General features: G+C 35.7%; 1 protein-coding gene and 1 long non-coding RNA gene across 11 annotated transcripts in view; one reads left to right on the top strand and one right to left on the bottom strand.

The window, feature by feature from the left end:
* Positions 1 to 27,107, top strand: part of LOC107976352 (uncharacterized) — a 519,171-nt gene that overhangs the window by 45,025 nt on the left and 447,039 nt on the right. The gene's annotated exons all lie outside the window — the stretch shown is intronic.
* Positions 18,001 to 27,107, bottom strand: part of PKIA (cAMP-dependent protein kinase inhibitor alpha) — an 87,835-nt gene continuing 78,728 nt past the window's right edge. For all 10 annotated transcript variants that reach the window (XM_063817203.1, XM_003311773.6, XM_063817204.1 and 7 more), the window contains 2 exons: positions 22,677 to 22,854; positions 18,001 to 19,469 (listed from right to left, as the gene is read on the bottom strand). In XM_063817203.1, the coding sequence (XP_063673273.1) occupies positions 19,390 to 19,469; positions 22,677 to 22,827 (231 nt within the window). In that variant the 5' untranslated portion in view covers positions 22,828 to 22,854 and the 3' untranslated portion in view covers positions 18,001 to 19,389. The remainder of the gene's footprint in view (positions 19,470 to 22,676; positions 22,855 to 27,107) is intronic.

Genomic DNA, 27,107 nt, shown 5'->3' with positions numbered 1-27,107 from the left:
ACATGTATCACAACAATAGCAAGAGCTCTCAAAACTCAATAAGAAAACAACCCAACTAAAAAATGGGTAATAGATTTGAACAGGCTCCTCACCAGGAGGATATGCAGATGGTAATTTAGCTCATAAAAATATACACAAAATCATTTTTCATTAAGAAATTACAACTTAAGGCTGGGCACAGTAGCTTATGCCTGTAATCCTAGTATTTTGGGATGTTGAGGTAGGAGGATCCCTTGATGCCAGGAGTTCAAGATCAGCCTGGGCAACAAAGCATGATCCCACCTCTATAAAAAATAAAAATATCAGCCAAGGGTGGGAGGAGCGCTTGAGTCCAGGAATTCGATGCTACAGTGATCTATGATTGCACCACTGTGCTCCAGTTGGGGGGACAAAGTGAGGCTGTCTCAAAAAAAAGGAAAAAATTGGAACTTCACAACATAAAACAGTAATGACATCACTACACACCTATTAGAATGAGTAAAATAAAAAAAAAATGCCAAATGCTGGTGAGGGTACAGAGCATCAGATATTCTCATTCTTTGTTGGTAAGAAGGCAAAACGGTACAATTACTTTGGAGAAAGGTTGGCAATTGTTTTGGAAGGTAAACATAGTTTAACCACTTACTCTAGCAAGCATGCCCTTAGGTATTTACCCAATTGAGTTGAAAACTTTTGTCCACACAAAAGCCTTCATGCAAATGTTTACTGGTCTTTTATTTTTAATTGACCCAAACTGGAAGCAAGCAAAATGTCCTTCAATAGGTGAATGTATAAACAAACTGTGGTACATCTATACTAGGAAATATTATTCAGCTGTAAAAAGTTATCAAATCATAAAAGACATGGACACATGCATATTACTTAAATGAATATTGCTAAGCGAAAGAAGCCAGTTTGAAAAGGCTACATACTCTGCTTAAAAATATGTCATTCTGGAAAAGGGAAAATTATAGCGGCAATGAAATATCAGTGGTTGCCTGGAGCTTAGGATATGGGGACTTGGTAAATAGGTGATGCGTAAATGATGTTTAGGCTGGTAAACCCATTCTGTATTATACCGTAATGATGCATACATGCCATTACACATACATGCCATTATGCATTTGTTAAAACCCACAAGAGTTTACAGCCCAAAGATTTAGCTTTAATACATGAAATTTATGTGTACATATATATCTGTGTGTGTATATATGTATATATATACATATATACACACACACACACACACACACACACACACATATATATATTTAGGGAGTCAGAGGATCCCAGGAAAGAATGCAGGCTGTCACAAGACAATCTAACTGAATTAAAAACGCACAAGACAATCTCACTTAGTGTAGTGGTATCTACTTTAGTAACTTTAGAAATAAATGGAGTTTGTATGATTAAAGGCAAAAAGAACAGCATGCATAAGTGTTGTATTCTAGTTGATAAATTTGTGTCCCATATAGGTATAGGCTAGCAACTGTGACATAGTTACACATGTAAACTGGAATGGGACAATAAATAAATGGATGTTAGATAGTGGGAGCCAATTTTCTCATTGCTGGAATGGGAATTTTTATATAAATAAGGGGAAAAGGCTAAAATGATTCAAGTCATAATGGATTAGAATTGGACACATTAGTATGAACTTATGTCTAATGTAATATAGATACAGATGATAACATCTAGAAATACTTATAGGTACAAGTTGAGCATCCATCACCTGAAAATCTAAAACCCAAGCTGCTCTGAAAACCAAAAGTTTCTGAGAACCAACATAATGCCACAAGTAGAAAATTCCCCACTTGACCTCATGTGACAGATCACAGTCAAAACACAGTTAACACTTTGTTTCATACAGAAAAATATTTAAAAATATTATATGAAGGCCGGGCGCGGTGGCTCATGCCTGTAATCCCAGCACTTTGGGAGGCTGAGGAGGGCGGATCACGAGGTCAGGAGATTGAGACCATCCTGGCTAATACGGTGAAACACTGTCTACTAAAAATACAAAAAATTAGCTGGACATGGTGGCACGCGCCTGCAGTCCCAGCTACTAGAAAGGCTGAGGCAAGAGAATCGCTTTAACTCAGGAGGCGGAGGTTGCAGTGAGTGGAGATCGCGCAACTGCACTCCAGCTTGGCAACAAAGCGAGACTCCGTCTCAAAAAAAAAAATTGTACAAAGTTATCTTCACGCTATGTGTATAAGGTATACATGAAACATAAATTTCATGTTTGGAATTAGGTCACATCCCAGAGATATCTATTTTTGTAAATGCAAATATTCCAAAATCCCCCCAAAATTCCAAAATTCAAAACTCTTTCAGTCCCAAGAATTTCAGATAAGAGATACCCAACTTCTGTGCATATATACATAGCTTGGTACACATACATATATTTATTTGTTGTGTCAGATGAGACAGCCTAAAAGAAATGAGACCCCAATAGCAATGGGTGGATCTAGTACCCAGATCTTGAATTCTAATATCGTTCTCCAATTAAGGAATCAGGGCTCCTTGGAGAAAATGGCTGATTCTAGAACTGGGAAGAAATATTCAAGAGGAGCCTAGATCATCTTGTCGTGCCAGAAAGTAAGAAAGTATTAAATTACCAAAACCAAAATGAAAACCAAAACGAAACCCCCAAAATATCTTACACTGGTTTGTGATTGGGGTATGTCAAAGGGGCACAGGAGCTCACTGAAAGAGTTTCCAATGACCAAAGCTGAAACTATTTGAGTAATAAATAAAGAAGCACTGTATTATAATCTAAAACATAACATAAATATCTGAATCTATAAGAACTGAATAAATAAGTTAATGGGAGAGAAGAGATAAATCTCCCATGCAGAAGAACCCCAAAGAAATAATGCAGAAACTCCACCCCAAACGAAGTTGCATGAGTCCCCACAACTTAGTGTGAGCTTCAAATCATGTCTTCTTTATCAAAGGTACAGTACAGCAAAGAGGGAAATTAAAAGAATTACTTTACAAGGGAGAAACCTGACAAAAGTGCCTTCTACTAGGTAATTAAGGTCAACATCAACAGTGATAAGTCAGGGTGATAATACGTATCCTTAATATGACATAATGAAAATGGCCCTTTGCTTTCACAGTCTTCTTCCCTCAAACCCATAACCTCAGTCTAATCGTGAGAAAAACATCAAACATTTAAATTGAGAGACAACCTACAAAACATCTGACTCAATACTCATCAAAACCATCAAGTAATTAAAAAGAAGGAAATTCTGAAAAATTGCCACAGGCAAGAAGAGCCTAAAGAGCTGTGACAAGATGTATACACAATGTGGTAATCTGAGTAAGATCCTAGAATAGAGAAAAGACATTAGGTGAAAACAAGAAAATCTGAATAACATATGAACTTGAGTTAATAATAATTTATTTATCTATCTATCTATCTATCTATCTATCTATCTATCTATCTATCTGTTTATCTATCAAGACAGAGTCTTGCTCTGTGGCCCAGGCTGGAGTGCAGTGGTGCCGTCTCGGCTCACTGCAGCCTCTGCCTCCTGGGTTCAAGCTATTCTCCTGCCTCAGCCTCCTGAGTAGCTGGGATTACAGGCGCCCCTAACCACACCTGGCTAATTTTTGTATTTTTAGCAGAGACAAGGTTTCACCATGTTGGCCAGGCTGGTCTCAAACTCCTGACCTCAAGTGATCCGCCCGCCTCAGCCTCCCAAAGTGCTGGGATTACAGGCATGGTTCATTAGTTCTAATAAATTTACCATACTAATGTAAGATGTTAATAATTGGGGGAATTGTGTGCAAGGTTTATATGGGAACTTTCTGTAATGTATACTCAATCAATCTGCAAATCTGAAACTGTTCTAAATAATAAAACCTATTATTAGGCTGGTTGAAAAGTAAAGTGGTTTTTGCCATTAATTTTAAGGCCAAAAGCTGCAATTACTTTTGCACCAACCTAATAATAAAAAGAGTTTCAAGGGACTTAATAATAATTACAGTGTATGGATCTATTATGAACCCAGATTTAACCAACTAACTATATAGTCACTTATGAGACAATTGCAAACTGGAAGGGTGACTATTTTATAATAAGGCATTATTCTTTCTTTAAGTTATAATAATGCTATTATGATTATGGGCAAAACACTATTTCAGAGATGCAAACCGAAGTATTTAAAACTAAAATGATAGGATGTTTGGATCGTCCTCAAAGTAATCCAGTGGGTTATACTTCCTGTGGGAATATAGACAAAAAAAGATTGTCCGAGAATGTTGGAGCTGGATAATGGCTACATGGAAGTTCATTACACTACTTTTTACTTGATATATGCTTAACATTTTCTATCAATATTTTTAAAAATTATAATTCATATTAGAGAGTTATAATGAGTCTTTGTCTTTAGTAATCAAATATATTATCTCTTCTTGTGAATTGTTTCTTCAGTTATTTAAGCAAGTGTTCATCTATGATAATATAACTGTGCTGTATTTCTCAAAAAATAATTTTAAAAAGGGAGAAAGAAAATATTTCTGATAGAGTTTAAAGAAATATCTTGTATACCTGTGTGTTCAGTGGCATGGGTTCAGTTAACTTGTTTGTTATGTTTGTTACCTGTGTTAAAATAATAACCATTCAATCCTCTCTCATCTGCAGACCAGCACTAATCACTAACGTGTTTCGAGTAAAACATAAATGTGTTCTGTGTCACTTTCCCAACAGCATCTTCATATTCCAATAAAAAGTGATTTAAGTACTTAATTAGTCTTGGGTTAATTTATCTAATCATTTAAAAATTATGTGATAATCTTAGCTGCTCTTATTGTCTATTGATATGTGTTTCTTGTATTCAAAATATTCTGTAAAGTTTATAAGTATTTAAGTCAAATATTTATTACTTACTCAAAATGCAATATATTTCACCTTTTTTTTCTACTAAGGCAATGCTTCAAAAATTAAGATTGTTGATAATTCATAGTTTAAAAATTTGCTTCAGTTAATTATTGTTTTGGCAAAGCCTCCTTCATTTCTAGCAGTTAGTTCCAGTGCTATGTTTCTGTCAAGGCATGTTTGGTACTTCCCAAGAGGTTTATTCTGTTGCCAAGTAAAGACACTTAAGCAAACAAAAAAGCCTGTATTTTTTTGGCCATATCTGATTGACCAAGGAGATTTTAGATCAGGAAAACTTACATGAAGCATATTCTGATTAGCTAAAGATAACAAAGGCAAACTGTACTATAAGATCTTGGAGTCTTAGGGAAGATATTCTTGATAAATATATTAGAATTGCCAGGCAAACATTTTAATTCATTTCAAATTGGTTTTCCTAAGAATATTTTGAAGCTTATGTGCATATATTAATGGCTCACAAGTCGATTGAGTGAAAAAGGGGACCTGTTGTGTTCCACAGTGTTCTTGGAAGACAGTCATATTGGCTACCACTGTTGACTTGTTCCCTGATTGGTATCAAGCCAACCTACATTGCTTTTCTGAGTAAGCAGTTTTCTAAAACAAAATCTTTTTGTTGTGCTTTAAGAGACACAGGGTACTTTTTTTTCCCTCTTAGAACTGCATATGGCCACCAGGAGGCAGATATCTATTACTTATTATTTGTCATATTTATAGAAATAAAGATTATAAAATAGAAATATAGAAACATAGAAAAACACAGAAATATATAAAGATATACTTTTATTTTTTACTTGGGATATATGAAAGACTGGTTTAATTATTGTTAAGTAACCTGGCTTTCCTATCTGATTGAGAAATATGCTTTATTAAACACAGGTATTTATTCAAAGACACTTATAGTAAATATTTGATTACCCAGAATGTCTGTTATGTGGAGTTTTCTTAGGTCTGGGAGGAAAATACTTTTTATTTTACTATTGTATAAATAATTTTAAAAGTTAGCTTTTCTAGTTGAGTAAATAGATTGACAATCATCATAGCCCCTATATATCTTGTTAAGAATATGTGAGTTTCAGGACTATCTTTTCAGCCAGAAAATACTTCATCAGTGTGAATGAATAACATGTCAGTGTTACGTTAATCACATAATTAATACTATATGTGAAAGTAGGTATTTATTTAAAGACAGCTTTCATGATATATCTAACTAGCAGAAGAGGAGTCTCTCTTAGGCCAGAAACTGGAATGGGAGGAAGAGCCTACAGCTAAAAAGGGGAAATTTTCTAGACAGTACCTAATCTTTCTTTGGAGAACCCCATGCACAAAAACAAAGGCCTGGAGATCCTGGGCTGAGGTTAACTAGATTATAAAAATTTTAAAAAATTAAAAAGAAAAATCTTCCTTTAGTCAGCTGGTCAATCTATACTTTCTGTTTTTCTTCCTTTTGTTCTTCCTCAATGTTTACCAGACTCTGCCTGGTCTCAGTTTTACTCAGGGAGCCAAGAGAATGGGATTTTATCTGCACTTAAATCAGAAAATTATCAAGAAAGTAGCTGTCAGAGGTGCCAAAGGAAATGTCATCAAATGACTAAGTCTGTCCGATGCTTCTTACTGTCCTTCCAGTGCCAATCTCTGATGGCTTTATATTTTATATAATTAAGAGAATTTATGCCCCCTTCTACTATCTAGTGACATTGTGAAACTGCAAAGATAACAGTTGTTAAGAAAAAGTTAGGACTGAATTTCTTATGTTGACTTGAAGATAGTCCTGAAGTATTCTCTCTCTCTCTTTGTCTGTCTCTTTTTCTCTGTGTCTGCATTTCTTTCTCTTCATTTCATAACTCTTGATTCAAATAGTTAATAATACTTTGCTCCACCAAATTTGGATTTTCTACACTAAACTAGAGGAAACCCTCTAATATAAATATTTGGTTTGCTGGGATGCAATTAAACTGAGTTTTATGACTGTGGTTAAGTCATTGGATAGCAAGCATCTTGAAAATATCTGACACATATTAGGTGGAAACTCCTTCATATCTGTTCAGTAAATAAATGAATAAAATCTCTGTGCAGATGAGGGTACTAATTTATGAGAGCTAAAAGCCATTTGACTGCTCTCTGAGTCATTTAAGACTATAATCAACATATCTCATATAACGACAAAACAACAACCATATTAGAAGCTAATATTTATTTACATAAAGTGCCAGGCACTGTTCCCAATACTTTACATTTATTGATTAATCTCAACCTTTTAACATTCTTCTTAGGAGCTATCAGTCAACATTCCTAAGAGATGCTATATTATTTCCTTTTACAGATAGGAAACTGAGACTGGGATTGGTGAAGTAAATTGTCTAAAATCATACATTTAATGAGTAAGGAGTATAGATTCTGAGGCTATGGCGATTAAAATAAGCTTTTCATATATATTTTTTTCCAAGTGTTTTCTAAAATTGTCAGTCATTTGGAATTCCACTGGATAGACAGATGACAAATCAAGGTGTCTCTCTGATATTTGGGGAACTCGTAAAATTTCTGATTCTCATGGTGGCAGCAGTTAGTGGAACTGGGTACCACCCACCACCTCTCTCCTAGTTGATGAATGACTCAGAGGTGTCATTCAGTTGATGAATAATAGAGGTGAAGACTACTCTTACCACCAGCATTATTTATGCATCCCTCCTCTCTTACTTTGCCTTGTACCACCTGTTCCTCGCCAATACCGAGGGGCTCCATACTTCCAACAAACTTTAGACTGAATCATATCTAGCAGCTTGAGTCTGGAGCTCATTTCCTTTTTTTCTCTTCCTCCCAAGTAAAGGTGGGTAGTGGCTGAGAGGTGTGCAGGAAGTGCCGGGTAGAGAGATTGAGGAAGAAAGTTGAAACTGGCAGGATGCAGAATGGAGAGCAACTGATTAGGCATTCTTGAAAATTATAAAAATCATGAAGAGATAAAATGAAGGAGAATAGTGATATGTGAGTAGGAGGAGAGGAATGTGGAGAGACACAATGTAAGTGAGGAAGCTCAAGTAGGAAACTGGCAGAAGCAGGCAGGTGGGCTGAGTAGGATGGAGTCAAGAAGGAAGACAGCTGTATTAGGATATTGTCAGATTGATCCACGAAGGGAGAGAACAGATGGTCATGTTTTCCCTTTCTCAACAGCAAGTGCTGTCTTTGCAAAGTCAGACTCATTCAAAATATTCTTGTATGGGCTGGAAGTACAACAAGGCATTGTTCTGAGAGCACAGAAAAAAGCGACACTGTGAAGCAATTGTAATTCCAGTAAATGACAGGCCAAATGTTGCTGGGTGTTTAATACATCTAGAAGCAGTTTATTCAGGACTTATTAAATCATAGAGCCTAAGGATTCAGTCCACTTTTATGCTTTTCAGATTGGCTAGAGTTAGGAAATATTTTAATTGATGATAACTTTCTGATTATGTCAGTGAGGGAATGCTATTGTATTAAAGGCAACAATTTTGAGTTTTCATAGTAAATATATTTTAAATTACTTAAATCTGAAGCAGGTAAATGACCAACAGGAAGAACAAATGCTGTTTCTACAGAAATTAGCTTATGGGACCAGAGGATCTGTGTGGTAATGAGATGGGCTAGAGCAAAATGTTGGGAAATTATGTACCAAGAAAAGGGGAGTAAGCCTGGGACTTATAACCTGTTCAGCAGGGAACTGAAATCTGTGATACTGGCTTCACAAAGTTGTCATCCATCTGATCTTTTGATAATGAGGGAAAGGAAACTCAGATGAAAAAATAGATGGATAGTTCAGGAAAGGCAAGGACAGGACCAAATCCCTGGGATCATGCAGCTAAGAAGAGCTGAACAGAGGTGGAGCCAGCTTGATGGTTCAGAACTGAATGGAGATGGGACCTGCATGGACGAGGGGATATAGTGGTTTGAAGGACCTGTACTTCCTTGGGTAAACACTTCTAAAATATGAATAGGTTTGCAGGTGAGTTATGATTTTGGGAGCTTCAGGTTGACCTGAGAAACATGACAATAGAACTCCACAGAAGAGTGACTTGCAATGAGCCTTCATAAATGCATTAGGTGACCATTCTGGGCTGAACTTCGGAGCCTACTCTGGAGGGACAGATGAGGATTTAGCATTCACCAGTCTCAGAGGATACAGTTCTTTCTAGTGAGTGATGACTAGAAAGGAACATGACAGGAGCTTCCAGTATGTTAAGATATTTGGATCCTTGATCTGGATGTTGGTTACCTGAGTGTTCATTTTAGAAAAATCCATCAAATTGAACATTTATGGGTACTTTAAAATATTTATTATACTTTAATACAAAGCTAAAAAATACCTATGCCTGAACCTCTCCTTACAATAAAATCAAAATCTATGGAAATTTGGCTGAGTTCTTAATCTTTAAAAAGTTTTCCAGCTGATTTGGACAGGAAACCAGAGTTGAGCATCACTGAGAAATAACTATACACATACATGCACACTGTACACCTCCATCCTGCAAAAGTGAATCCTCTCCTTGTTTAATTGTCAGACAGCAGAATACAGTATAGAGTTCTGTGCTGTATAATATGGTAGCCAAGACATTTGAAATTTGGCTGGTCTGGATTGAGATCAGCCAAAACAGATACTGGATTTTGAAGAATTGGTACGAAATAAAGAATGTGCCAATAATGTTTATATTGGTTAGGTATTGAACAACCATATTTTGGATATATTGAGTTATTTTATTGCTTTCTTTCTATTTTTTTTAATGTGGCCACTGGAAAATGTAAAACTACATGTTCAGCTCGTATTATTGTTCTATTGGGTAGCTCACGTGTAGTTGAAAGAGCATGAGAATTGTCACCAGAGAAGATGGACATAATTTTCATTCCTGCCTTTGCAACATAAAACCTACATGGCCTAAGAGAAGGCTCTTAAGTTCTCTGAGTCTAAGACTGCTCACTTATAAGGAAATAAATATATTCATATTTCAGAGTAACTATGAGAAAGAGGTAATATAATCAAGCATCTGAAACATATTCAGAACATAATAGTTACTACTACTCTGAGAAAAGTCTTCTACCCCCTTCCTATGGTGCAATATAAAAAGACATCTTTCTCTTATACTTGAACCACATGTTATGAGTGGAGACAGAGGGTGCCTTTAAAAACTGAGGAGTGAATCAGGGCAAGGGCATGAGTAGGATATGGATAAAGGACAGCAGCAGCTGCTTTGCCAGAAAGAACCCTATCTGTGCCTCATTGTATGCACCTCTGCTGCTTCTCATTTACCCTCTGACATCTCTTTGGCTTTTCCAGCTACTAAATTATTAACCTTTGAATAAGTCCTATGTCTACTTTCATCTCTAGCCCTTAGCCTACCTTCAAAAATTTAACTCTCACTTTCAGAATTCTTTCATTTCTGTGTTAGGCTCCTCAGCACGAGCCTTATCTGCGGCTCAGGGTCCTTGTGTGTGGGACATGCCTTGATGTTTACAGTTTTCTCTGACTGGTCTGGGAGCTGGCCTGCCAGCCACTTCTGAACTATTTCAGGCACACCCTCAAATCCTTACTGACTTTCATCAGCTTTGGAGGCTTCCAGGTCCTTCTCCATAGAGTCTCAGATATCTTCTCCACCTAGTCTAGTGTCTCTCCTCAGACTTAGCATCTACACACTGTGCTCTGGCTAACAGGGATTATTTTTAAATTATATGATCTTGTTTTCCTACCTGTGTAACTTAGTTTATGTCAGTTTTTCTACACAGAATGCCTAATTTTTCTTTCTTCAGTGAAATACTTATTCCAATAAATAATTTCAGTGATTCATTTTTCATAATATATCCTGTCAAGTGAGGTTTCTTTCCCAGAATCTGTATGGGATGTTCCATGTTCATTTGCTACTATTTAGCAGTTTCAGACATTTATCATAGATATGTATGTGCTTCTGTTACCATGTCTATTAAATGAATATCCTTTAATAAACCATCAGGTCCCCTGTGGCCTCCTCTTTGTATAGAGCCTAATTCAAAAAAGTTTCATCTGAAATCCAGAAATAATTGAAGAGAATTCCCAATATTTACTTACATACCTTTTAGGATATTAAAGATCTTATTCAGAACCTATAAAAGGTCCTTTTCTCTCCTTCCCAATTTTGTTTCATTCTGTATTTTCATTTAAATGTCTTACTTGTCAAACCTCTCAAACTTATTTTAAAAACCCATATCACTGCTTTAAAAATCCTCCTTGTAATTCTTTATTCTAAATTACACATGTTGACTTAAACATGTTAAACAACTTTTTAAAAATCTGTTTCAATCATTACCTGGTTTATTCTCAACAAAGGAAACCTCTAGCATTGTTTATCTGAGAATCTTCTTTTTCCTCTTATCTCTCTAACTTGTATATCTGTTCTCCCAATTCTGTGTTGCAAAAGGCCTAGGAATCAGCTGAGAAAAAACTAAATTCTCATTAGACGGTAGAATTGAATAATAGGTTCTTAAAAGGAAGATGGAGTGGTGATGGGGAAAGACTGGAAATACTGATAGAAAAACTATTGTCCCCATTATCATTTCAGTTTTTATTGGTCTATTGGATTCTGTGGTCTTTTAAAAATTTCTCTTTTATTACACCTAATAAAAAAAGACTTAAACTTAGTAAATGCTCAAATTTTATTTCCTAGACAAATTTGATGATTTGTTGAATTGTATTTAGGACTATCTGAGAAGGCAGAATAGGTATTTTTACCCTTAAAACTTCGTGATTATATCTTGGCTTGTGAATTTCAAAGAGGATGTGGGATAAAAGAAAACTTAGAAATTCAACAGGACAGTCATAATAGCCACACCATCCTACTCAAGCAAGGTGTAAAATGAATCATGGCAGCCAAAGTTTAAACATGTTCTATTAGCAGTAACCTACATCATCACCTTTGTCAGTCTTTTTCTTAGTTTCAGAGTCCAAAAGTTCACAGTACTTCTTTAGTCTTGTTAGATCTCCAAAGTTAATTTTATTACCAGTGTTTTTTTAAAAGATAACACTATTCAGGAAAAGGTCTTTAAGGTTCTATACATGTATATCAGTGAGCTTTCTTTCTTGAGTATATAAAAATGTGTTTCTTAATCCCTTTCTACAATTTTTCCCCTTTTTTTTCTGTGAATTCCTGACACTGAGGTTTATTCTATTGTTATTAGAACTCTCATTTCTTTAGGCTGTTTGAGTGCATTTCTGTAAGGCATATTCTCAGAAACTCCAGTGAACTTTTGTTCAAGGCCTGCAAGATCCTTCCTGGAGATCTTCTTCTCTGAACAATGTATCGCTTAGGCCAAAAGAGTAAGATATAACCCCCTTTTGGCTCATCTTAATTCCAGCAAACTGAAGATAATTCCTGCTACAGAATTCCCAGAAATAAATTTACCAAAGGCTTATTTAGCTGGATGGCTTACCTTAATTTGCCCATCTAGTTATGTGTTGTCCTATTGGACATCTCATTTCTCTATGTCTTATCAAATCTTTGTGCGTGTGTGTGTACAAATGCAGCACACCAGTTTGCAATACAAATTTTAAAATACTCTTGTATAAACTAAAAAAAATGGTGATAGGAATTAAGTTTTTATCCTCTGCAATGCAATATTCTTGAGACGTCACTATTTTCAACCATGAATTTTATCTCTGAATTGCATTTTCCCTAATCGACCTATGTGTAGATTCTCTCTCTTAACTTCATTATGAGCTTCAGGAGGGCAGATGTTATTTATTTACAAATATGTACTGATGTTTGTACTGATTAGCAATAACCTACATAGATAAACAGTGAGTATACAAAGATGAATAAAACGGAGTTGATGCCCTCAAAAAGCTCACATTCAAGGTGGAGAGATATGCATGCAAATAAATAGCTATGATATAGAGATCCATTTGTGGATAAATTGTTAGAGAGCAAGGAGTATAGAACGGCTGATTTCCTAGGGTAGGGCTCGGGAATGGAGATGAGTCAGAAAGACTCTACCGAAAAGGATGAAATGAGGCTTAGTCTGAAAGGATCAATGAGACTTTGCCCACAAGCATGAAGCACATTTTAGGAACAGGATAAAAGCTAACACAGAGCAAGGAGTTATACACAAATACAATGTGGTTCTTATACCGTAAAGTTTGTCTGGCTAAACTTAAGGATTTTTTAATTAGGAGAGATACATGATCAAAATCATGTATCAAAGCAATACATCTGGTGGCAAGATGGCTAGAAAGAGTGCTGGATGAGGCAGGTCATGCTGAGCAGGCCATTGCATAATAATAGATAAGTAATGATTTAAGGGTTGGAGTGCAGATAAAAAGAAGTGAACAGTTTCAATAGTGAAGAATTAGAATCGATTGACCAAAAAACAAACAAACACAGAAATCAGAGGAAGAGGTAACAGCTAAAAGGGCTCCAAAAATTTTGATTTAAGGTCAGTGGAAAATCAGTGCTACCATGATCTGAAATCTGTAGCATATAAGGAAAAGCAGGTTTGAAAATGGGATTATGCATTGGATTTAGTATTAGAACATTGAATTTTAAGATTCTTTGAGCAATCCATGTTCAACTATCCAATAGGTCAGATAATGAGGAGTGACTCCTGGGCTAGAGATCAAGATATGAGATTCGCCATAGGAATATAGTTGCTGATGTGGGAGTGGAGGAAGTCATCTGGAGAGAGAGATTAGAGTAGAGGAATGAGAATGGAAACCCAGGGAACCATGAAATTTAGTGGAGAGGTAGACAAGGAGGAACCAGTCTTAGGTTAGTGAGGAGGTGTCAGAGAGAAACAAACAAGAACTCACTAAATAAAAAACATCTGGAAGAAAAAGGAAGGCAAATGAAGCATATCAAAAAGATTCCATGGTGAACCAGATTAAATGTCATTGAGTAAGCTAATAAAATATACAAAAATGATCCACTCTATTTTGGGTAGATATATTTGTTTAGGTATAATTCAGAGAAGTAGAGCAAGACTGGGATTTTACACATATATGGCTGCTGTTGAGAGGAACAAGTGATATCACTAACATTTATCCAAGAGTAGAATGGAACACAGAACTTTACAACATCACAAAGTAATCTTGCCCATCTATGAATGTCTAGGCTCTGTGTTGGTGCCCAGATATGTGACAACCACTCCTATAAAGAAATGAGCACTATAGGATCTGAGTACATAGCAAGCAAACATTACGGGGAGATTGTGGTCATAGAGCAAGGACATATCCATACATTATGGAAGTTCTATACTAGAGAGAAAGCTGACGTTTTCTTGATATATGTCGATTCTATATAGTTGAAAAATACTATATTATTCAGTGATACCCTGTCATACTACTATCAATTAAAAATATAAAAATGTTAAATTTTATTTTAGGTTAATCTGAGTCCTCTGAATCATCATCACCTTTTAATTTCCACATTTTTCAGAGATTCAATGACAATGGCAGAGACGATGAGCTACTAAAGATGTCATTGATAATGAGAAAAATTTTATTGGAAGCCAAATTACAAAAGAATAAGAAATAAGGAGGAGAAGAAGCATGAAAATAGGGAGTATACATTACTATTTTGAGAAACAGAAGTAATAAAGCAAATGGGAAATTGAAAACTTGAGCACATTTGTGAAAAAGGGTAAAGTCAGTAAAGAAAAAGGATAATTAAGACATCCTGTTAAAGTCAGAATAAAGTGGTTTAAAAACATCAAATGAAGGAATAAATCTTAGCCTGAAAGTGGGAAGATTCCTCTGTCCCCAGGGACATGAAAAGAGAGAGCTGTGCAGCACTTATGTCTAGATTGAAGTTGCAGACAATGAATAAGCATTGTTTTAAACTTTTTACAGTCATCCAGAAGACAAGTAAAGAGAAGCGAGTGGCCTAATTGACTTTGATGGGGCAGAGATGGCAGAAAGGCAAGAAAATGTGGAACCTGAGGAGCACCTAGGAGAAAGATGAACAATAGAGTCCAGACTAGCAGGAAGGTTGCTGAGGAAGCATCCATATTAACCCAATCAGAAAGAAGATGTGGTGCAAATTAGAAAGTTAATAGGTTATAGTCATATAATTTTGTTAATTTTGACTTTAGTATTAAAGATGAAAAGGATCCTGAATCCCCACACCTGAATTAGACAGATACAAGAAATACACAATGAGTAGAGACACTAGAGGCTCTACAACTTATTTCACTGGCTAGCATTTTGTTGGTCCCAAGTCCCTATGTGGTGTTTTATTCTTGCGATCTGAGTAAGATGAACTTAAGTATTTACATCCCCTTTGCTTTTTGGACTGAAGAACTTGCCTGGATTCAGGCTGAGTGCTGTTTGATGCTTACTTTCTCTTGAGCTCCACCTTGGTCTCTGTTTGGTCATTACTGCCTGTGTGTGGTAAAAATAAAATGATGGAAAGAGAGAAACACTAAGATAAAAGAAGAGCTCTCTTTGCTTCTTTACCCTAAAAATTTACGCTTAATGCAGTAAAACCATGTGCATTACCTTTAATGCAGTAATGTGAGGATTGCATTTTGTTCCTGACTCATTTCAAAGCCTTGCAGTGGAGTGGGCAAGGTGGGTGCATCAGGAAGCCTTGAACTTCTAGATCAGTGGTTCTAAAGTGGTGGGGGTGCAGGTGGGTGGAAGAAAGGTATGAGTCATGCAGAAAGTTATTTTAAGAGAGAGTGTTTGTGTATGAATGTATCTATGTGGGGGGTGGGTAGAGGGTGGGTGCTGTAAAAACTTTCCAAGAATTCTGATAAACACCTGTCTTTCTCCTGACTGAAAGTCATCTCCCTACAGATGAGCAAGTAAGAACCATAGGCATGGTATTGGGGGTTAAGATCTAGGAGGTGGGATGGTTCTGGTAGATGACAAAGACTAGGAAGTGGGCTACTCGAGTGGAATGGAGTTGAAAACGATTAGAATAAAGGCCAGGAAAGAGTGAAGCTGGAGTCCTGGGTTTGTCCACTGCGGGATGACTGAGGCATATAATTTCTCCTTTATCACCTGCAGCACTCTCTAGCACAAAGTACATAGTGTGAATTCAATAAATACTCTTAATAGACTGTGTACATTTCAGAAAAATGTGTTACTTTTAATTTTCAATTATGTGAGCATGCAACATTGCTAAATACAAAAGTCATACAAGCTCACAAATGACTTCAGAGACTGCCACTCTTGTAATTAAAGAACAATTTAGGGTCTATTAAGACATCATAAATCATAGATCCTTTCCTATTTTCACTTGATGACTGCACATTTTCTCCCTACTACTACTACTACTACTACTACAGGTTTCACTTAGAAGCTTTGCTGCCCGGCAGTTACATTTCTTTATCCATTATTGTTTCCCTGAAGAGAAATAGCAGTATCATTCATCTTCTAAAATGGTGCATTACCACAGCATCTAAGTAAGACTCAAGTATAGGGCATTTACCATTGGCTGTTCTGGGAGTATTATCTAAGAATTGGATTTCAATGTCTGTTATTTATTTTAAAAATATTTCTATGAATTTATGATAATATGTTGGCATAGGATGATTACAATTGATAAAAGGTAAATTTAACAATTTCATGCTTGTTGCAAATAAGTCAAAAAGCCAAAGTCCCCATGTTTGTTGGTAATTAAACAAAATGAGTAGCATGAAACATAAAAAATATGAATCATGCTGTGTTTACAGACCACATGCCAGAAAAATATCTTCTGGGAAATATACCCCCCAAATAAGACATAATTGAATTTCTTTTTTTTTTTAAAAAGATATACTTTATGTGACCTACTCATATCTGTGTTATTACCCATCCAGGGAGCCTTGAGAAAGGCAATTTCTCCTTCTGGGATTCAGTTTCCTTCTGTAAAATATGGAGGCTGAAGAAGTTCATCTCTAAAAGTTCCCTTACAGCTCTGCAGTTGGCTCTAATTTTATGACATGTGCACTGGAAAGCTCCTTGGTGACAAACATGGGTTCAAATCCTCAGTTCATCACTTACTAGCTTTTTAAGCTTCTAAAGGTTATATTTTATTGAGTGCTTATATTTTAATCTGTGAAATTGGATAAAAATACCACTCTAATAGAATTGTTTGAGGATCAAATGGGAGAATAGGAGCTGCAAAGCCATTTGCGTAAGAATAGTTGGTTAATAGACATCCAATGCCTGTTACTAAACCCAAGGCCCTGGTTTCCTACCCTTTCCTTCTCTCCTTAAAAATTCAAATCCATATGTATTCTTGGCAAATAAAGGAAACTAAAATAAAATTTGAAAGATTCCATGAATAAGCAAAATGTATAGGATGTGGACATTTTAGAAAATTAATTTTTATCTCCCTAGCTTGGGAATGCCTTTGGGTTTGAATATAGCAGACAAAGCAGTAGTAAGAAGTCAAACTAAATCCAAAGCTCCATATGACTTTGCAATTTAGCACTATTTATATATTTAAAGACAAGCATGGCACCACATGCATTAATAACAGTATATCACATAGGAATATAAACCCTCCACATAGACTCAGCACTGGTTCTAAACTTTTCAAAATCACATAAAATCAGTTTGGAATTTCACAACCTTAAGAAAGAAGAGAAGTTTAAATTCACAAGAAACCTATTAAAATATTAAATGAGGATACTGAAAACTGACTGTAGGGGTTTGATGGTTTAAACAGTTTACCAGGGATTGCCTAAAATAACCCTAGGAACCTCTTTTCTCACTTGTGAGTCTATTAATAGGTGATGTGTTTGAATTTTACTGGGCATTTTGGCCCCTGATGGATTAGACAGAAGGAAGCATTCTAAAATTTAATCTTTCCTCGTTCTGCTCTCGGAAAGGCTCACATTATTAATTTCTTTTCTAGTAATATCTGATTGAGTACTAAATGCAACCCATGCCCTTATTCCAGTCAGTTGAAATGCCCTGTAGAAGGAGAAGTGAGCAGACTTACCTTTTATCCTGTATGTAATTACATAGAAGGGCTGAGTTTCTGGCACAACCACACAAATTACCTATTGAAATGCTGCTCTACCTACTTCACGTGGCAAGCTATCTAAGCCCTCAAGGACAGCTAAGTGGGCTCGTTATTGTAAAGGGACTCCCATTGTCTGCTATTTGTCCAGTAATTCATGAACCATTGGCATATTACTGGTTCCTTATTTATTACCACTGACAAATGATTTCACAATACTGACCAGAGGGATTACACAGCTCACAAAAACTTTCCATATAAGAAGCACGATGTTAAAACACAGCAGAGGCCATCAAACACAGTATTAATGAGAATTTTGTTAGCTCCTAATGATAATCATTATTGTATCAGAATGCAATTCACACTAATTATTAGTAAAAGTTTACAAACATTAAAAAGTGCATAATAACATTTGGATCTGAGAGGGCTGAAAAAAGACATGAAAACACAACACCAGGGCTTTACTTTTGTGATTGGTGTCCACATGATTGCAAGGAGATTACTTTCTCCACCTGATTCAGCTTAGTGACGATAAGTTGTCCTCCAAATTTAAATAGTATCATACAGCATTGTGAGAAATTTGATTCCATAGAACAAAATATTTCCAGTCCTTAGTATGATCTTGGCTTTTCTTTTCTACCTTTCCAATTGTCCAAAATTCTCATAAATTAAAAAATATATATATATTATGTGGGAGAAGTTCTCCACTTGAGAATAAAACAAATTTGACAGATTGAATTCCAGTCTGTGCAGACACCAAACAGACTGAATTCAGGTGATATTCACATTAAAGGATATTTTCAAATGTCTCTATAATAAAGCAATGGAGTCTTGATGAATCTGTTAGACTTAATCAACTCATCAACATACAATGAGCAAGGGGAAAGACTGTGTTTTAAAAAAGGGTGTTCTATCCTGTGTACACCACCACAGTATGGAAAACTAAAATGAAAAGACAGCCCTTTTAAAAATGAGTGGTATAAAAATTCACAGTAATGTACATCATTTTGTTTTTCATAAGCAATCAGAGAAGGGGGCAGTGCTGAGCATATATATTGTACAATACAAAACAGTGTAAATAACACAGCAGTAACACACAGATACGTAATGCTAAAAACAGTGCTTTCTGGATCTTTCTTTTACTGGGTGAACACTTGAGCCAGAGATATTTAAACTCTGGGGTTCAATCAACCCTTCGCAATTAGACACAATTAAATCCTCTGACATTGTGAGGGGCCAGATGCTACAGGAAGAATCATCATCTAGGTCGGAGCTACTCTCTATAAGCATTTCGTCATATGATCAAGTGAAAGGATCCATACAAAAATGACGCCCAAACACAAGCCACATGATTTCAACCATTGCTAATGACAGAGGTAGGGAAAAGTCTGCCTGCAGCCACAGCCTCTGCCCTCATTTTTAACATGATAATGAGCAGGTTCCTGCAATGCAGCACAGCCATTTTCTTTTTCCTCTTTTCACTCATGGAAACAAATGCATTCCAGATACTCCTGGAGATTTGAGACATTTTCAGGTGTGGTCGAGGGTCAAAGTGGGGTGTTAGCTTTCAGATTTTGCTGCTTCTCCCTGGGCTTCCCCACTTTGTTCTGTAGAACTTCGTTGTGCATCTTCTTCACCTTCTGCAAAAGAAAAACGAAAACAGAATAAAGGCAAAATAAAAATGATTGCTTTTATTTACCAACTCTCAATATGTCATATTGGTAACTTCAGAAATACTAAAGAGGCCTGAAACCCTCGAAGGAACAAGTATATTTTCTTGGTAGTCAGTTCACCACTAAGAAAACAGCTTAAGTTTTCAAGGACTGATTAATTCTGTGAACTTGGGACAGCACGGCTCAAAAACAAAATAATATTCAAATTTTCAGAGTAGTTAGTGATCAGCTAAGCTTTGGATAAATAGCTCAGAAATCTCAAGGCCAGGTCATGTCACTTAGGTATAGTTTCACAGGTTGCAGAAATCAGAAATGTCTTTAAGTAGAAATCAGAAGTGGGAGCATGTTTACCTTTTTATGCCTGATTGTCTTATTTGAAGAAATATTTTAAAACTGCATTTTCTCCTTTTTATAGCACTTGATGATAACCCAGCTAATTTCTCAGAGGTTCTATTAGTTCAAAGTAAAAGCAATAGTTGAAAATGAAAGGACACTATGTCAGCTGGCCAGTCCCTTGGCAAATAGTTACAATGGCCTCTGGTCTGCCCTTAGAGAACATGTGCACAATTCCAATAAAACCACCCTCATAACTGCACCCTCAGTAGCAATCTTAGCCAGTGGTATGGCAAACATTTCAATGCTTTCACTCCATATTAGGTCACTTTATATAAGTGCAAGCTGTTGGCAATTCTAGACTCAGATTCAAATATCTGCATGCGATATTTTGTTATCAGGCAGCCAGTATGGCTTGGCAAACAAAATGTTTTCAGGTGTTGCAATAATATAAACAAATCAATATTTGCTGAGGGTTTGTTATCATAATTCAAATAAAAGCAGGTAAGTCGGATGGCCTATTCTTTGGACCATAATGTTATAAGGCAGTTTCTCCTCTACTCTTAGCAAGTACACACAAAGCACCTCACCATACTCCAACAACATTAAATCTTTAGGGAAATTAAAACCAATTCTTCTACATAAAAATATTTTCTTCTAAAGCAGTACCAAGGGTATGACCAGACATTATATATAATTTTCATGCACTATTTTATTGTGAGAGGCTCGCATGATGTGCAGATGGCCTGGTTCTGAGATGTGTAAATTAAGCATGCAACAAGAACTTGGTAAACAGGAGAAGCTTTTGGTAATCAAAGAAATGAAGTCAAATTAGGGCATATGTAAGACAGTAGAATATTTCAGGATGAAAGTGATTGTATAAATACAAGATGAGGAACTTGACTCCCATGGGGCTTGGGACCCTCTAGATGTCTGGGGACACTTCTCAGGGCTTAGCATTATGCTGAAAACATAGAGACTGTTGCTAAATAGATGCCTGTTAACAAATAAAGGTAAACATGAAGCAACAATATTGTTGAGTATAAACTAAAATGAAGCTGAAACATTTACGAATTACAAAAAAAATTCCTCACAATTCTTAGTGACGTTGAATTTGTCATTATATATTTGCCATTTTTTCTATTTTAGATCTTCATATTATACAGTTATTAGTTTTTTGTACTTAGAATAAACAAAGTTATTGCTTTGTATACTGTTCCTGGTTTTGGACTTTATAATTTTAAGAAAAACAGAAAATGTTGCAAGAGCCTAGTGAATTGCAATTAACATGCAAAAATATTTAGAAAAGAAGACATTTGGAAGTATAAAGATAATTTAAATTGTTTTAAATTATTTAATTGTAAAATAATGCATATGAAAATATTTTATTTATATTTATTAATATTACATTTTAATTTATTATTTCAATAATTTATAATAATTTAATATGTTTTCAGGAAAATAAAACAGTCTTAGGGCTAACAATTCTCAACTTCAGGAAAAATAGAAAAAGAAGAAATTAAATTGTACTATGAATAAAAATGTCCTAATGTTAAGAGCGGCTAAAATTAATGCAGACTATTTAAAGTAGCATATTTATATGAAAAATAAAATATAAATCTTATGCAAGACTGCAGCAAAAATATATTTATCCATCTCATGTTATGAAATTGGAATAATTCCCCATACAGTCTTTCTCAGAGCTGTTCTGGGAAGTAACTACTGGTAGCAATAACAGCACAACAATGAAACCTAAGATTTATACAGGTCTATATATTCCAAAGTGGTGATGTTAAAGTTTTATTATTAATCTGAATTTGAAAAGACCAGTCTGGGAAATACTGAGCTTTAGCCATTGAATAAAATACCATCCTTATATATTTTAAAGTAATGTTGCTCAGCCATTTCATTAATCTATATATACATATACTCTGACTCAGTTTTCTAATAATCTAAAGGTTTTACCTTAAAAATTCTAGCAGCGAAGACATATTGAATAATTAAGAGTCAGAAACTGTGATAAGTGCTTTCCATGCACATAATATCAGGGTTTCCCTAATCATGAATTCTTTTTACTGTTAAAGGTTATTTTTACACAAGTCTTCTCAGGGAAACACATTCAGCTTTGATATCTGCAAAAGCTATGGGTGGAGGAACTATCAGGGGACTTATTCTAATACTCAGAAGTAAAACTGTCAAGTTTTTTAATCCATCAAACTTGTTTTTCTTTTTCATTAATGAAGATAGACTCCTTGGGTAAGAATTCAAGGCCCAGTAAGGAGACAAATTTTTCACAAACCCATTCTATCTGGAATAGAAAACCAAAGACCCTTTTACCTAAGAGTTACTAACGTAACAGATCATTTTACTTCCATTCTTAATAAAATTAGCCCTGGAGACTCTTTTTTACTAAAATTGTTCTTAGAATTGAAGTCTATCAGAATTACCTGTGAATCTTGTTAAATATCTACCTAGTAAATGTTAGAGGTGGCCAATATTGTCAAAGGTAGGAGCTCCAACTTTGTTAAATACTGTACATAAGCAATTTCAGCTTTTATAGAAATTAGGATTTAAAAAAACACACCATGTGTTTTATTGATTGCATTAATAAAATCAGATTAAGGACTCTGCATTTGAGTGGGAAGCCTTCTAAACAGACATCATTGAAAATAGAGCAGGAGTGATTAAGAGATTAGTCTCAGACTTTCATCTTGCCTTAGATTGTTTAAAACTCTTTACATTAGATTACTTTCAAAGATGGCTTTTCGTGCCTTAATCCCTCTTAGTAAAATGCCGCAAATCATTCCATGCTCATAGAGAAATGTGTGCCAGATGACTTACCTGTCTTGTTGATATCAAGACCTGCTAATTTCAAGGCTAATTCATTGCTGTTGCCACTTGCAGAGGAAACCAGGATATCATGTATTGCATTTCTTCTACCTGTTCTTCCTGAAGCAATAAAATCTGCATATGTAGTTTCCACATCAGTCATTGCTACAAAATATCCACATAGCAGGGACTACAAAAGAAAGGAAAATTAATAGGTGAATATAATGGTAGTCAATGCTAAACATTTAACTACCGACCTAGTATATGAATGTGAAACAATTGTCCTGTTTACAGGTTCACAAAACAAGTAATGCCTTTTCTGGTCCTAAGTATTTAGATCAAAGGTCTGGGAACCTTTAATGTACATATTTAAATATGTACATTTTTACATATTTAAATGTAATATTTAATATTCATTTAATATTAATATATTAATATTAAATGTAATAATATTAATTATTATTAATAATTAATAATACATATTATTATGTATTTTTACATAATATACAGTATTATGTATTATATTTGTGTCCATTTGTACTCAGTTTTTAGCTACCACTTATACGTGAGAACGTGCAGTGTTTGGTTTTCTGTTCCTGCATTAATTTGCTTAGGATAATGGCCTTCAGCTCCATCCATGTTGCTGCAACAGACATGATCTCATCCACTGTTGATGGGCATTTAGGTAGGATTATCAAGCCTGATAGTACATATTTAGGCTCTGAGGGTCATATGATCTCTATCCCAACTACTCAACTTTGTCCTTACAGGACAAAAGCAGCCATAGCCAATACGTAAAACAAATGTAATAAACAAACTTTATTAACAAAAATAGAGAATGGGCCAGATTTGGCCTGCATGCCATAGTTTGTTGACATTTAGTTTACATTATAAAATTATCTTTCTCTAATACCATTTTAGTCATTCTTCAACTCCAGAGAGAACTTGAGATCAGGTGGGGGGTGCTAAGTAAAAAGTGGTTCATCCTAGGGGTAAGCACTAAGTGAGAGCATTGTCTGTACAGTCTGTTAATGAAATGGGCCAAAATTCAGTTTGCTTTTTATTACCACTATGCACCATGCACCAGCAATTCTAAATATTTTCAGTGATCAAATACCGCTTCCAGTCCAGAAAAACAGCTCCCCACGTTCCCCTTGATAAGTCATTACTTGAGAGGAGTAACAAACACTCTTGATTAAATCTTGGAAATAAAATGTCAAAAGGTACAAAAACTGATTACTCAAAACCCTTTCATTTCTATCATTAAAATGGCCATACTGCCCAAATTCACAGATTCAATGCTATTCCTATCAAACTACCAACGATATTTTCCACAGAATTAGAAAAAAAATTTTCTGAAATTCGTAAAGAACCAAAAAAGAGTCCAAATGGCCAAAGCAACCCTAAGCAAAAAGAAAAAAGCCAGAAGCATCACGCTACCCAACCTTAAGCTATACTACAAGGCTATGGGAACCTAAAACAGCATGATACTGGTATAAAAACAGATACAGAGACCAATGAATCAGGTTAAAGAACCCAGAAATAAAGCCACACTTAAAGCTATCTGATCTTCAACAAAATTGACAAAAACAAGCAATGGCTAAAGGACTCTCTCTTCAATAAATGGTGCTGGGATAACTGGCTAGCCACATGTAGATTGAAGACTGGACCTTTTCCTTTTACCATGTACAAAAATCAACTCAAGGACTAAGTCAATTTCAATTGATTAAAGACTTAAATGTAAAACCTAAAACTGTAAAAACTCTAGAAGAAAACATAGGGAATATTTTTCTGGACATAGGCTCTTGCAAATAATTTATGTCAAAGACTCCAAAAAGAATTGCCACAAAAGCAAAAATTGACAAATGGGACATAATTAAACTAAAGAGCTTCTGCACAGCAAAAGAAACTATGAACAGAGTAAACAAACAAACCACAGAATGGCAGAAAATAGTCTCAAATTATGCATCTGACAAAATTCTAATATCCAGAACTGAAAAGGAGCTTAAATCAACAAGCGGTGGCTCACGCCTGTAATCCCAGCACTCTGGGAGGCCAAGGTGGGTGGATCACCTGGGGTCAGGAGTCTGAGACCAGCCTGACCAACATGGTGAAACCCCGTCTCTACTAAAAATACAAAAATTAGCTAGGCCTGGTGTTGGGTGCCTGTAATCCCAGCTACTCAGGAGGCTGAAACAGGAGAATCACTTGAACCCGGGAGGCGGAGGTCACAGTGAGGTGAGATCACGCCCATTGCACTCCAGCCTGGGCGGCGAGAGTGAAACTTTGTCTTAAAAAAATAAATAAATACAATAAAAAAAAGCCAAAAGCAAACAGCTCCTTAAAAATTGGGCAATGGATATGAACAGACACTTCTCAAAAGAAGACACACATGTGGCCAACAAGCATACGAAAAACTGGCCAACATCACTAATCATTAGAAAAATGCAAATCAAAACTACAATGAGATACCACCTCACACCAGTCAGAGTGGCTATTATTAATAAGTCAAAAATCAACAGATGCTGGTGAAGTTGCAGAGAAAAGGGAACACTTTTACACTACTGATGGGAATATAAACTAGTTCAGCCACTGTGGAAAGCATTTTAAAGATTTCTCAGTGAACTAAGAACTACCATTAGACCCAGCGATCACATTACTGGGTATACACCCAAAGGAATATAAATCATTCTACCATAAAGACACATGCACACGTATGTTCATCACAGCACTTTTCACAATAACAAAGACACAGAATCCACCTAAATGCCCATCAACAGTGGACAAGATCATGTCTGTTGCAGCAACGTGGATGGAGCTGAAGGCCATTATCCTAAGTAAATTAATGCAGGAACAGAAAACCAAACACTGCACGTTCTCACTTATAAGTGGTAGCTAAAAACTGAGTACAAATGGACACAAAGAAGGGAAGAATAGACACCAGGGCCTATTTGAGGATGGAAGGTGGGAGGAGGGTGAGGATCAAAAAACTATAGGGTACTATGCTTATTACCTGGGTAATAAAATAATCTGTACAAACCCTCGAAATATGCAATTTATTCATGTAACAAACCTGCATATGTACCCCTCGAACCTAAAATAAAAGTTGGAAGGTGAAACAAACAAAAATAAACCAAAACCACCTCATTTGTAAAATTCTGAATCTGGAAATTCTCTCCCCTCGTCACAGCCACCTTTTCTTTTTCTTTTCCTCTTATACTCAATGAACCAATTCTTTATACTGATGCTGTCTTTAATTCCTTGAATCACTTTTTAGTTTCCTCTAGGTCCAGTCCTACGTGAATCAGTTACCCACTACTTTATGTAGTTTTTTAATTAGCATCAAGAAGTCCCTTTGATCTATTGTTATCTTTACTTTCGTACCTACACTTCACTGCTGGGAAAACACTACAGTATATTTTCTCTGATCTCAGTACTGGGTGGCTGAGTGTTACCAGAAAAAGTCACAAAATTGTGCCAATTGGCTCAACTAGAAATTTCTGGCTCTATTATTAGTATACACTTGGATGGAGTTGCTCAGAAATTCTTCTGTTCACCTCTAGTTGACTCTTCCTTATGCTATTCTCTTTGGGAAGGATTCCAAACCCTTTCCAGTCTACACACCAGACACCACCTACCTTAAGAGATGACTCTGCATCTTCCTCTGAGAAGATACAGGACATCTGTTACAAATTCTCTAAAAATTCTTCCTTTTTCAAACAACATTTCTATGTGTAATCACCATTCTTTCTTTTTTGGATGAATTGACCTGCCTTTTTAAGACATGCTATTGATTTTATTTCCTTCCACCTCTAATGCCATTACGCACTGCTCATTAACATGACACATGTTGGAGAATATATTTTCCCCCATTTCTCTCCCTTGATATCCATGTCTAATCACTTGCCAGGTCATACTGATTTTTATTTGATGCCAGTCATATTTAGTCCCTGTAAAACACAGGAAAAACATAGGAACATGCATATCAACCAAATGCTGAGTTTTTCTGTTCCCTAAGTTTCTCCACGTCCCAACCTATCCAAAATGCTGTAGTAAGTGTTACCATTTTGCCTTTCTCAAAGGCCTTTCAAGCCTGCTGCACAGCCTATAGAACACATTCTGAATTTTTTAGCATTTCTTTTAAAGCCTTCCATGATCTGGAAAGGACTCACTTTTTTTTTTTTTAACTTCAACCACTTGCTCTCATACATGGTATGTTTTAGAATAATGAGCAATATTTTTCCAGAGCTTCTCTGCTGCTGTGCTGGTTCAAGTCTGTTACTCCACCCGTAACAGTTTTTCCCCAACAAACTTTCTTGTTAAAGTAGATTTAGCCCTCAAAACTCAGTCAAACACCATCTTCTCTTTTACCTAATTTCCCTATCTCTTCAGGTAGCGATCTACAGGTTTGATTTGTACCCTACAGGGCACTTAAATTCTAAC

This window comes from Pan troglodytes, chromosome 7 (assembly GCF_028858775.2).
Source record: "Pan troglodytes isolate AG18354 chromosome 7, NHGRI_mPanTro3-v2.0_pri, whole genome shotgun sequence".
Lineage (NCBI taxonomy): Eukaryota > Metazoa > Chordata > Mammalia > Primates > Hominidae > Pan > Pan troglodytes.
Note: the sequence above shows the minus strand (reverse complement) of the source record. Positions and strands in the feature narration are given on the sequence as shown.